Raw genomic sequence first — 14079 nt, 5'->3', positions numbered from 1 at the left:
CCTATGTAGCAGGTAACTTTGCTTGAATACATGGCAGTTATTTTTATCATGTCGAAGGAAATGATTTAGGGCTCGCAGGAGAAGACTGTTGATTTGGGTCCACTAGAACAAAAGGAGACAGACTATTCAGTTCACTTGTTTAAATATCATGTGGAAAGCACTGCACAAAAAACTAAGACGTACAATTCTTGTCCTTAAGATATTTAAAATCTAGATGGAATCTGCAAGGAAGAGACCCAAGGAAGAGGCTCCCAAATCCACAAACCACTGAGCAGAAAATTTGTATTTTCAGAGTCGTGAGGCCTTCGGCTGAAGGAGTGAAAATTAGTGGGCTACTGAGTTGGGAATGAGGAACCTCTCTTTGAAGGTCATGGACTTGTAGAACTCTTTGAAGTACTAGATGCTAGACCGCCCAAACTCCACGTAAGAGTACCTCGCAGGGACTTGCGGTGCCTAAACCACCAAAGCTACAAATTTATTACCCAACTACCAATTATGCGGTTTAGAGCCAGCGAAGAGCTAAAGCCCGCCCAGGAGTCCAGTACCTCGTTCGGATTGGACAAACTCATTTCGCTTACACCCCTTTGCCTGTCAATCACACCTCTCGCGCGCCCACTCAAACCTTTGCTCCGCCCCTTTTTAATGACGCAAAACTGGCACTCTTTCGTGCCCTTGCCTTCAAACTCCCCACCCGTCGCTCCAGTTCTTCATTGGTAGTAGAGAGGAGAGAGAAGGCAAGGGGCGACCCATTTTGACTCCCGAACTACCCACTCTAGTCTGGTCTCAAAGTCTGTCAGCAGAGCAAATATAGGCTGGAGCTGCGCGCAGGCGTACAAGGCCCGCTGGTGGAGGGGCACTTCCCCTCCCTCGCGAGAGAATTTGTTACACTGTTGTGACGCAGATGGCACTCCGCTCACCGCCTTCACTTGCGATTGGCTGTAGCTGAAGTCCGTCACCCCGTCACGCCCCCCTCTTTGCCTTCCCTCCCAGATCCTGACACTTGAGAGATTGCCCAGGAGGCCACGCCTTCCCCCGTCTCTGCCGCTTAGCCCTGCGATTGGCTGATGGAGCTGGCATGCTCTGTCACCCCCTACCCGCTCCCGAGCCTCGTGAGGCTGGCGGGACCCCGCGGAAGTTGTCAGTCAAACTCCTCCTTCCCACCCCCCGCGAAGCCCTTCCCCCGGGCCGCGCGCCTTCGCATGCGCGCACACGCACACACATTCTCCCTTGCCTGTACCAACCACCTTCTCAAGTTGTAGCGGTCGCTCGCCGGGTTTCTCCGTGGGCGGCTGGCGGGCGCCTGGGGGAGGGGGGTTCGCACCGCGCGACGCTGCTAGAGGCGAGTGTGTGTGCACCAAGAGTCGGGGCAGCGGGTCACCGCCCGGGCGATGAGGGGCCAGCGCTGACAGGAAAGAGAAGGCACCGCGACGACGGCTCCAAGAGGATCCGCGATGGCAGCGCCCCGGGAGGAGGCTCCAGGCCGGGCGGACGGCTCTGGCAGCGGGCGCTGAGGTGCTGGCCGGCTGGCCGGCTGGCGACTAGGACTAAAGGGACGAGAGGCGCACTCCGCGTCCGCCACCCCGCGCTCTCGTCTCAGTTGTCTAAACTTCAGGCTCCCCTCCACCCGCCCTCCGCGCCCGGAGTCAACAACTTCTTCACCCCCCTCCACCCCCGCCCTTCCCTCCGTCAGCCCGGGGAGTTCGCCGCGCCGCGGGGACCAGGAACCTCCGGCGCTGAGATGTGGCCGTGAGGCGTTGTCGGGCGGCGAGGAGAAGCTCGGGGGTGCCCGGGAGCGGGAGGGCGGAGTGGCCGGGAGCTCGGGGCGCAGGGGCGCGAGCTCTCCGCGCCTCTCCCCCGCCTCCTCCTCCTGCCGTCGCTGCCGCTGCCCGTGCGGTGCAAGCAGCCGCCGGAGCTGCCAAGCGCCAGGGCCGCGGAGATGTCGTCGTCGTCGCCGCCGGCGGGGGCTGCCAGCGCCGCCATCTCGGCCTCGGAGAAAGTGGACGGCTTCACCCGGAAATCGGTGCGCAAGGCGCAGAGACAGAAGCGCTCTCAGGGCTCGTCGCAGTTCCGCAGCCAGGGTAGCCAGGCGGAGCTGCACCCCTTGCCCCAACTCAAAGGTAACCTCCGAGGGCGCAGCCCCGGGAGCGAGCGCAGGGGCTGGCTCCGCTCGCCTCTGTGCCAGCTGAGCCATTTCCTTCTGGGGCTTGGTTTTCCCACCCTGCTGGGGTCTCAGTGTGTGTTCCCTTAGAAACCTTGGCGTCCTCCTCGCCCTTTATTCCAACAGGTTTGATGCGAAGGCATTTGCTTCTTACTTCTCCCTGATTCACCTTAACTCTTCCCATCTTGGAAGCCAACATCCCTTCTCACCTGCACGCTTGCTTAACGTGCCCTTCCAACTGGGACTCTTGCGTCCCGCACGATAGAGTTATTCACTCCTCCCCGAGACTTATCCTTTCCCTATCTTGCTTTAACATTCTGTCCTGTCTTTCGACCCTCACTTTTCCCGTCTCAGCTCGTGTTTTTTTTTTTTTTTTTTTTTTTAGCCACTCTTAGCTAGCCCTTTACTTTCTGTGCGCACCACCCTCTTATCAATTATCCTGCCCATTGATTATTCCTAAGTCATTAGACCAGGAATCTGAATGCAACCAGCGGTTGAGTTAGCTGTCTTTAGATAAATTTAAATTTATAAAGTAAAAAACTAAAAATCAGATCAGTGTAGTATTTTTTTAAACTTTCACTCGGTTTAAATATTATCCCCTAAAATACTCTGTCGTCTAAGAGGATACACACGACCAGTTTGGAGAAGTATCAAGGAATAGATAGTGTTGCTTTGCAATGCAATGGGAACTTAGTTCACTAGACAGTGATTCCAGGGACTTTGTAGGTTTGTACAGTAATTCAAGTTGGTAACCATGCCTAATGCCTTGCAGGAGTACTTGGCACTCCCTTTGGCACACTTTCCCACTAGGTTTAGAGGTTTTTCAGTAAGTTGTTTTCTGGTGTTCTTTCTTGTTCTTTGAGTATTACTGGCTTTTAATTTTGTCATTTTAATGTCTTTGCTTTTTATGAGATAGAAATATTATGGAACAAGATGATTATGCTTCTAGACATTTAAAAATTATTGCAACAAAAGATACCCGATAAAATTTAGATAATCTGTTTTACAAGGCCAGGAAATTGAAGTTTCATACTAAAATAGATAAATGTTCAGCAGATTTTCAGTCCATTTGAAAAAGATCCAGCAAGGCCAATCTGGTTCTGATTTGTCTTTGGGCCTATGAATCCAGCCTGAGTTGGCAAGGAGTCTAAAGAAAACCCTAGATCAAATCACAACTGACCTATAATAGCTTTGGAACCCCATTCAGACCCTACATTACCCTGCCTCTTGGGGTGCTTCTAAACCAAGGATATTTCAGAGCCAGAATAAACTGACTTTTGAAAAGAATGTTTAAGATATCTGTGTTATCACATTTGATTGCTCTTTAGCAATTTACATATATTAATCAATGGTAGACCACAATGGTAGACATTGCTAAGACTTTAATTCTTGAGTAATGTCATGGCTATAAAAGAATACCATCTTACCTATTAGGGCATTAAATTTGCTATTTTATGGGCTGGGGTGGTGGCTTATGGTAGAGTACTTCCCTAGCATGTTTGAGGCCCTGGGTTTCATCCTCAGTACCACATATAAATAAATAAAATAATAAAGGTATTGTGTCCATCTACAACTAAATTTTTTTTAATTTGTCGTTTTACACTTAATTAGAAATCATAGAATTTTTATGCTTTTTATTTTTTTCATTAATCAAGTTATCTTTGCAGTTTGAAGGTTTATTGTTAACATTTTTCTTTCATATTTATTGAACTTGCTTTTAGTAAGATATTCTGGTTCCTAGTATTGTACTTGTTAATATTCCACTTTATCTAATAAAAATAAATTGAATATTATTTGTTTCAGCCAGGAGATGCACCTTATTGTATACTTTTAAAAGCCTGGGGAAAATATGCATAGACTTAATAATCATCTGAGTTATATAGTGTCTTATTCAACAAGTTGAAGGTGCCTTAAATGTTTTATTTATAGGGTTTGGTCATAATAGGGCAAAAAAAATAGTAAAATTGGAATTTCAGATTAATTCTAGATATTTGCATGAAAATATAGTATTCCTTGTAGGAAAATTATCCAAGGTAAATTTATGCAGATTTAATTGAGGAAAATAAGACCTTACTTGGGTTACTTACTAATAGGAAAAACTACTTTTGCTGCAGGTGCCAAATGCTTGAAAAGTGACTTTTTGAAAAATTCAGTTGTTTCAGTTTGTAGCTTGGCAGTGTATTTGATACCACAGTATTGTGTGTTTTTCTGTCAGTAGTAGTTTTTTCCATTTGTGGCTTTAACAAAAAACAGTGGAGAACCACTTATATGTGTATGAAAGAGAATTTTTCTTCTTCCTCTGAAATATAATCTTGGTGTGGAATGATTCAGATATCCGTGGGCATCCAAGATCTTTTAAGTGTTTATAACAACCTGCTTATGTTACACTTTGTCCACGTGGGTCTAAACTGGAAAGGTGCCAACGAGTTTTCCTCAAAGCATACTGCAAGTAAGGATTAACAAAATAATCCAACCTTTTCATCTACCAGAAGTTTATATTTGTATAATCACTTAGTAAGTGGGTTTCAGGATTTTAATGGTGAAAATATACAAAATAGTTTTGTTATAGAAAGTATTAAATAAACAAGTCTTGTTAAAAGGCTTTTTAAGACTAAGAAACTGTTATGTGGGTCCTGAAGATTAAACAGCCATATATTATAAAACTAATTATTTTTTTCAAAACACTTTATCTCTTGTTAATTATGTAAGCTCATCTGAGAGATGCTAAAAAATAAAATTAGGAACATTTATCAATTTTTTTTCTATATTTAAAATATAGAAATATATTTTATATTGGTAGTGGGCTTAATTTTTCCACCTTAAACTTTTCATCTGGTAACCAACAATTAGGAAACTTTAAAGAACATGTTACTCACAGGTGGTTTTTCAGTCTGTTTAACCTATTTTGTTTAAAGTTACTGGAAGGATTAGTTTGATAAAGTAGTTGATGCCTTACATTTATGACAATTTAGCATTTTCAAATTATTTTATGTTTTTCTTTATTTTTAATCAAAAGTTAGTCTTGCTCATGACAAGTAGAACAATCCAAAGGTATCTAATTCTTAATTTCTGATATCTGCTTTTTCATACCAGAAGGAAATACTGTTGTGTGATAGCCCATGGCTCAATGTATTTTTACAAATATTGTATTTCATTAGGACATTCTATTAACTTCTTGCAAAATCAATAGTTTTGTTGATGAGAAAGTTGAAGCTTAAACAGATTAGTTTCAGACCTGTGATTATTTATCTGGATGGTGTTGCAACTGATATTGGGACTCAGGTCAAATGATTTCAGTATTTTTGCTACTAATCTGTTTTACATAAATTAAAGCAGTATGATAGATAGTGACTAAGGTTAGTCCTGAGTCAAAGATAAATTTTTAATTTTTCTGAGTTATTTTCCTTATCTGTAAAATGGGGATAATGCCTTCTGTCTCCCAGGATTGAAGGGATTTAGTGAAATAATTTAAATACCTAAAAATAGGCAAAGAATGTTAGTTCCCATTTTCTTTGATATTTGAAAATCTAGATTAAAAATATTTTTAAATGAAGAATTAATAGGATTATTTAAATCGTAAACTTTCCTAATTGTGATTTATGTCAAGTGAGATGAGGCTGTAACATTTTCAGCATGCGTGTAAAAATGAAAATAGGGTTAAATCAAACTCTTCAAAATGTTAAAAGCTGTGGTAATTTTATTTTAACCAACCAAATAAATTCAGTTATTTTATAGATATTCATTTCTCATAGGATACCACCAGTAAATAGGAAAGAAAAGAAGAAACTGGTTTTGAGATTTAAGTCCCCTTCAGATGAGGTCAAGAACTTCCCAAGTATCACTAAAATTCTTTGTTGGTCCATTCTTAGAAACTGGGTCCCACTGGAAGTATTGAGGCTAGTAACAGTATCACTGATTGAAATGGCTGGCTTAGCATTAGGGGAAAAGTGTTTGTGTGTGTGTGTGTGTGTGTGTTTTGAGGTATATGGTCTTCTGAGTTAACTGAGACAAGAACACTGACAGCTGAAGTTTCATAACTGTCTTAACTTTGGTGTGTGGGGGGATGTGGGTAATACTGCTACTCAACTAACTTTTAAGGTTTATAGTTGTTCACAAAGTTAATATCATTTCATCTAGCCACATGGAGGAAAAGCTTTTTAAGTCTAATATCTTCAGAATTCTCTTCAGGATTATATATCCTCTTACCCATTTTATTACCTTCTTTGATTATTAATTTAATTCTGGATTATTTTATGAAGTGAATAAAGTGATAATCCAGGAAAATGTATTTGGCAAACTGATATGACCATTGGGGAAGAGCCCTGTCCTATGAAGAGTAGATTTAAGTTGTCTTCCTACATCAGTGATGATTCACAATTGCTTTGGGCAAGTTGTTTAACCCCTTTGAACTTTAGTTTAATTATTTTCACCTGCAAGAATAACATTTTTCCCTTGATAAAAATCATAGATGAATTAGTCTTTAATGAGTTATTACCCCTTTGGATTTCAAAAACAGGTTTATCAACAAAAATAATAGATTTTGGGAAATAATAAATTTTTATGCTTTGTATTTTCAATTTAGCCTTTAAAATTGCAAACAGCTGGGGAACGAGATGAGTTTATTTCTCTTTTTATGTATTTAGCACTGCAGTGCTTAGTTCTTATTATACATTTAGAGAGCTTTAAAAGAATATCAATATCTGGGCCCCACTAATAGAAGATTCTAAATTAATTGGTTCAAGGTAAAATCCATGCTTGTGTATTTCTAAAAGCTCCCAGGGTGATTCTAATATGTAGTCAGTGTTGAGAATCACTGGCTTAGCATTATCTGTCTATTGATTTAATTCATTAATTGAGACTTTGTCCTTTTTTCTCTGATACTCATGGCTCATTACCCAGCCTATTAACATTTCCTGCCCTCACTTCACCCCCTGGTATTTACATTCACTTTCTTAACTTTGCTGCCCCCTATGGCTAATCAGCTGCTTTCCTGAAGGGGATAGTGCTTGTTAGATTCTGGAGTTTTAGGCATGATGACATAATTCTATTAGATTTTGCTGTACTATCATAATTAAGGCTCAGCTGTCATTCAGTGCCAGTGTTCAGTTTTCTTTACTCTGATTTTTAGAACAGAGTCTTGAGTAGGCAAGTAAAATTGAGAATACATAGTAGAGGTTTACCTAGTTTTAATCCCCTCATTCAGGATAACAAGTGATGACTCCCACCACTTTGGAAGATAAACTGATTTCTTTTATATAATACATATTGATCAGCTTCTTGAAGATTTAGATCTATTAGTACTGACATGTTGAATAAAAGCTACTGAACTATTGGACTTTACTGTGGTTTTGGTCATGCCTTGTATTTATTTTAGATCAATAAATATTTTTCTCCAGAATGTTTTCATATTTATGGTTTTATGTAATCTTTTTAAAAATATTCTTTTTAATTGTAGATGGGCACAATAATTTTATTTATTTATTTATATGTGGTCTTAGGATCAAACCCAGTGCCTCAAATGTTCTAGGCAAGGGCTCCACTACTGAGTTATAACCCCAGCCCCTAATCTGGACCATAGCTTTTTATTGAAGGTACGGCCCTGAGAATCCAGAGCCCCTTTTATTCGTATCTCTATTTTGCCTTCAACCTTTCTGCTTCCAGTTTTTATAATACTTGTATTTGTTGATTTGCCATTTGGGTGAGTGTTCAGACGTTATATAGTGGTGTTCTTTTTTTAGAATGATGTGATAACTTTTTATTTTTTATTTTGTGAAAACATATCCTTTTCTGTTTTTTCAAAACTCATCATAGTACTTGATATAGTATTCTATGAATAATAAATGTGATCATATAGACAGAATCACTACTTTGACTAGGAAATTACCTATTGCTTGTCTTCTAGCCTCTGCCCTCCACCCCACCACCATTGATGGTGCTTATTCCAGTGATCAGGATTTCTGTTGTTGTTTTATGTTTTGGACTGGGGATTGAACCCAGGGGCACTTAATCACTGAGCCACATCCTCAGCCCTTTTTTGTATTTTATGTAAAAACAGGTCTCACTGAGTTGCTGAGGCTGGCTTTGAACTCATGATCCTTCTGCCTTAGCCTCCTGAGCCACGGGAATTACAGACTCCAGTGATGTTCGATGCTGTCAACCAGAGATTGATTTTCTTCTCTTTATTTGGGTTTTGTTTTAATATATTTCTCCTAAAATTGGTTCAAGCCTTTTGAAGTAAATGAATTCTGGGTTAATAGTTTGATAGTAAAAATAGTAAATGTAGGTTTAAAGCAAAATATTGTTTGTCCTTGTACTTGGCCAATGACTAGTGTAAGTGATGTGTAACATTGATTTGTTGCTGCAAAGTTATTGTATAAAGCTGTGTGGAAAAGTATTACTGGGTTGATGGTTGATTCTCTGACACAAACGTGTATATTTAAGATTGAATAAACTGAAATAATTTGTTAACAGTAATTTCTAAAGTCAAGGTGCAGTTTATTCACAAGGATGTCCTTGAAGGAGATGAAAGGGAAGAGATTTAAAATATATAATTACTTTTAGTGTGTTATTATGTAACAAGGAATTTAATTGCTGCAAGAGTTTTATATGACAGTCTGGGTTTATGCAAAGTAGACTCTACTTGTCTGAGCAGGATAATTGACTAATAAGCAGTTTCAAGAATATTTTTATGTGTATCTTTTTGAACTCTTCCCTAAAGGAATTTGTTTATGTGGGATTTTTGAGTGAGTAATGAAGTATTTTAGAAATTTTGTAATTTGATTCAGATTTCCTAAAGAATCCTACTGAGTTTTTTTTTTTTGGTTGTTTGCTGAATATGATAGGTTCACATGATGGAATTCAAACAACCTGTTTCTAACTTGAATACTGAAGGCAAGAGATTTCTTGGGAACACACACCTCCTACTGGAATGGTGATGCTAATTGCACCCACTATAACCTTACTGTGGTGTATCTAGTTGAGTCTTCTAGTGCTGAATGGGACCACAGGGGTCATTCTGTTTGGTTTCCTTTGGGAACTGATTTTCATTCTTATTGTTCTAAATAATTAGCTTTCTAGTCATTTCATGAGAGAAGCTTTGTTATAAGTAGGGAGAAAAGTGCATGGGATTTTTAGCTCTCAGATACTCTCTCAGGTTTTGCTTAATTGATGAATAAACTTTATGGACAATGGCTAAGGAAATCAAGTGCCTGAAAAAAGATTTTTTAATGAGGGAGCTTAGAACTTGCATTCGGGGCTATAAAATCTTAAATGTCTTCAAAAACTATATTTTGTTTAATTAGTTTTGTCTTTGTTTCACACTTACTATAAAAGATGTTCTAGAATTATAGTTATTGTCAGAAGTCAAAGATTATTTGAATTTATTGTTAGTCCTGTACCTCTAAATTGATAAATGTGAAAAAAGATGAGATGTTTTGTTTATAACCTCTGAATTTTGTTTTGCAAAACTGGATAGGTTTCAAAACATAACTTTTCAAACAGACTTTTCTAAAGACAAACATCTGTAAAGTTATAAGTAAAATAAGACATAACTTATGTAAAAATATGTATCTGACTTAAAAAAAATTGTACTTCCATTCTTTTTAATTGGCCAGAGGAAAGAGTTTGTTTGCCTGTGATGAAATTGAACTCATACTTTGCTTTCAAAAATCTAGTACTAAAATATTTTTCCTCTTCTATTTCCATAATGCTTAAAATGTAGGTGAACCATTATAAAGATTAAAATTTTACTCAGTCAAGTGAATAAACCAATGAATGCTTTTTCTTTTGAAATTATATGTATTTAGGAACTTCAAGTTGGCAGGGAATACAGACTTGTAAACAGGCATTTTCAGTTGGTGTGATATGGTAAATTATTAGGCGAGTATGTGAGAGACCCAGTTGGCATGGGAGAGGAGAGAACAGGGAAAGAAAGCTCTCTGGATAAAGTGATAGGTAAGCTGAGACCTAAAAGGCTAGAAGGTGTCAGGGCAAGATAGATGGGTCTAAGGTCCACCTAAAGAACAATATGAACAGACTCATCAGTGACTATAGTATATATGGGGAATTGCCAGCCATTTATGTTGACCATAATATAGAATATAATAGGAGTCTGGCTGGCGAAGAGACTGGAAAAACAATTTAAGGTCTAGATCATATTCTTGATGATATGTTGAAGAATGGGTAGGACATTACACTGCCTTTATACCTGACAGGAGTAGTGTGAAGAGTGTTTTGGGAAGTGAGACTAGTTAGGATGCTGACATGATAATACAGATATAATATGAAGATGGGCTTGTCTAAGGGGGCATGGGGTGGTATCACAGATAGGACCTAGTGAGGGGGAAGAACCAACGATGATACAGTTCTGACTTAGGCAACTAGATACACGATAGCAATTTACTGAAAGGGAAAAAAGAGATAGTTACATTGCAAAGAGAATTATTTGTTATGGGATAGGTTGAAGTGTCTGTAGAAAAGCCAAGTGAAGCTGCCTTGTGGGGAGTTACATGGAGCTACATAGATCTGTGCTAAAGATGATAATTTGCGAGTCTTTAGCTTATAAGTAACTTTTGAAATAGCAGAAGTTGAAGTGACTGCCCAGTGAAAATGTATAGAATGAGAAGAGGCCATGGACTGCCAGCATTTAGGATGGTCAAAGGAAAAGGAGCAGCCAAGAAATAAGAGTGGGGCAGTGAAGGAGGGTGGGTGGAGGAACAATGAAGAAGCAGGCAAGTCAAATAAGAATCAAAAAGTTTCCATGGATTTGGTGGTCTTTGGGCATCATTGGAAATTGTGTCAGCTGAGTAATATAGACAATCTTTCAGGGAGTTCGATGGTTTAAAAAAAGTTTATTGTAGCTGCTGGAAGAATGGATTGTAGTAAAACAAGATTTTTAGAAAGAGATTATTATCAGTTAGCAGATTATTTTTTAAATTTTTATTTTTTTAAAGGGAAAGAGAGAGAGAATTTTTTTTTTAACATTTATTTTTTAGTATTCGGCGGACATAACATCTTTGTTTGTATATGGTGCTGAGGATCGAACCCGGGCCGCACGCATGCCAGGCAAGCACGCTACTGCTTGAGCCACATCCCCAGCCCCAGATTATTTTTTTTTAATATTTATTTTTTAAGTTGTAGTTGGACACAATACCTTTATTTTATTTATTTATTTTTATGTGGTGCTAAGGATCAAACCCAGGGCCTTGCGCATGCTAGGCAAGCGATGAGCCACAACCCCAGCCTAGTAGATTATTTTAATAGGCTAGTTCAGGCATAATATGGCTTGGTCTAGGGAGGGATCAGGAGGGATGGAGTGAGATTAATTTGAGATATGTCTCAGGACTCGTGAATGAATTGTTTGGGGCAGGAGCAGATGGAAAGGAAAGGTACTATCCAGGATAATTGATTCCCATGTGTGTTTTAGCTTTTATAGCTGGGTGAATAGGGGTATGTACTACCCCTGAGAAGGAGAATACTAGAGAAGAAACCAGGTATAGAGGGAAGATCCAGTTTTATTTTGAAAACTTTGTAATTAATACGATTTAGAAATCTTGTTGTAAATGCCAAATCAATCTTTGGATATATGAATCAAAGAGTACCCATTTTGTAATTTTATGACTTCTAAACATTAATTATATTCTTCATTATAACATTCAGTGGCTTGCCAAGACTTTCAAGTTTGCTTATTAGATGTTCATAATTTAAGTGCTAGCTACCTGGTCTTCTGGCCAAATTTTAGGACTAACTCTTCCCTACTCCTCAATGGAATATCTTTTGTGTGCACATGTAGCAAGCAAGATGGTCTTAGTATGTGCATGAGGGAGATCACAAAATATATTGAGAGAAGTGCATGAATAAGGTTATAATTAATGGCCTGCTTTCTGCCTTTAGACTGCTTTGAGACCTGATAGCCATATCTTCCTACATAGCATTTAGAAATCAGAGCTGTTTAAATATTTATTGAATGAAATAATGAAGTGAACACTATTAAATCGCTTTAAAGAAAAACATGATTTTGTATCACTTAGTAGTTCACAATTATGTAATTATTTATAAGTGAGTAATGTTTATATGTAATGCCAAACTTCTTAGCATTTGGTAGATGAAGAATCTAAAACTTAGGTATATTTCTGCAGGTTATTTATAGCTTGATCTCCTCAATTGGTTATCAGTTCCTCTTTTACGGTATTAAATGGAAGTTGTGTATTGACTGCACTAAAGCAAAATTGAGCATCAAAAGAGAAATACTTATAATTGAGAGCTTTACCAAGAGAGGTAACTGGTTTCTTTAAGTAATGGGAAAATGGGCCAAACATGGGTTTTTCTAAGAATGTTTAAAGTGAAGATCTTTAAACTCTTCTGATATAAAAAAGTCCCATTGATTTTTTTTTTTTTTTTTTTGTGGTCTCCCTTTTACCATTCTTTTTACCAATCCCCTTAAGTAACCTGAAGTTTTATCTCAAAAAAATTGAGAACAGGGGCTGGGGTTGTGGCTCAGAGGTAGAGCGCTGGCCTAGCATGTGTGAGGCACTGGGTTCGATCCTCAGCACCACATAAAAATAAACTAAAGGTATTGTGTCCAACTACAACTAAAAAATAAATATTAAAAAAATTGAGAACATTTGTTTTATGAATGAATACTGAGAAACAAGATGGAGTGAATTAGAATTATAAATCATGCATCACATTTGTGTCACAGCTAAATTTAAATTTAGTCAGTAACCACCCAGTTAAAGTTATAATGATCTGTTTTTAGAAGCTTGGATTAATTATTATAGATGATCAGGAACTGATTAGACCCTATCTATTTATTTATGCCTTCCTTTTGGAAATGCTGGATATTTCAGTGGCCTTCTCATAGATTTTTGAAGTTTTCTTATACTGTGGCCATTTTAGCATAGCACTGAATTTATAATCCATTTGTTCCAATTTGGGAAAGGAAAATAAATTGGGGCACGATAACTTAGACTTGGATATAAAGTCAGTTTGGTCTAATTCATCTATCAGTTTACTGACTATTTTCTTAAAACCTCCAGACAAGATGAAATTCGACAATTACATGTATTCTCCTTAAATAACTTTCCAGATGCATTTGTGCTTCCAGTGAATGAACCAGCCTAACTTGGAATCCGTAGTGGTATAGTAGCAAATGTAACAATTAAATGCTTTTATTTTCCATAGTCACATTTCCTTTATAGGAAATTTTGATTATTCATATAGGAAAGGAAAAAATAACCCAGCTTTTACCTAGCTACCAGGTACCAGGAACTGGTTTTGGTACTTCATTTGTTTTATAAAAATGTATTTGAATTGCCTGGGTGATCCTACCCATATTTTGAGAACTGCTTTTTTTTTTTTTTTTTTTTTTTTTTTCAAGATCTAGAGAACTAGTTTCTCCTATAGAATGGTAATGACTCTATTTTAGGATACAATACTTGTTGTGAGTCATACATGAGTCTCAGTTTTTATGGATTTCTAAAATTAACTTATTTAAAGAATATGCAATGAGAACTGTTGTGTTCTTAACTACTCTATTTCTTTTATAATGGCTTTATTGTTTTTGTAAAAACTTAAGACTGTTTAAAAACAACTCAAAAATTATAAAGGTAGAAAATAAAAATCCCCATGCAGAGGAAACCCCTCACATATTTTAGCATTTTCCTTTTAGCGGGATCATACATTATACTGTTCTCTAACCCATTGTTTTCACTTGGTATTTATAGTAGAATAGTTTTTTGAAAGAAAAAAATCAATTAAAATTACTTCTGAATAGAGTTTTTATTTCTGGAAATACTGAATTTAAAACCTTGGTTGTACGTTCCTTACATTAAAAGGAGAGGAAATGATGTTTAAAAGTTCTGGTAATTAATTTTAGAAAGGTTATATGTAGATCTCTTGGAAAATCCCACTAAAAGAATGTA

The 14079-nt window shown here is 37.9% G+C and overlaps 1 protein-coding gene across 1 annotated transcript in view; it reads left to right on the top strand.

Moving 5' to 3' along the window:
* Positions 1-1204: 1204 nt before the first annotated feature.
* Ppp2r5a (protein phosphatase 2 regulatory subunit B'alpha) overlaps positions 1205-14079 on the top strand; it is a 63308-nt gene continuing 50433 nt past the window's right edge. Inside the window, exon 1 of the mRNA XM_076831389.1 lies at positions 1205-2117. Within this exon, the coding sequence (XP_076687504.1) occupies positions 1937-2117 (181 nt within the window). The 5' untranslated portion in view covers positions 1205-1936. The remainder of the gene's footprint in view (positions 2118-14079) is intronic.

This window comes from Callospermophilus lateralis, chromosome 13 (assembly GCF_048772815.1).
Source record: "Callospermophilus lateralis isolate mCalLat2 chromosome 13, mCalLat2.hap1, whole genome shotgun sequence".
NCBI lineage: Eukaryota > Metazoa > Chordata > Mammalia > Rodentia > Sciuridae > Callospermophilus > Callospermophilus lateralis.
This window is presented reverse-complemented; position numbering and strand designations above follow the sequence as displayed.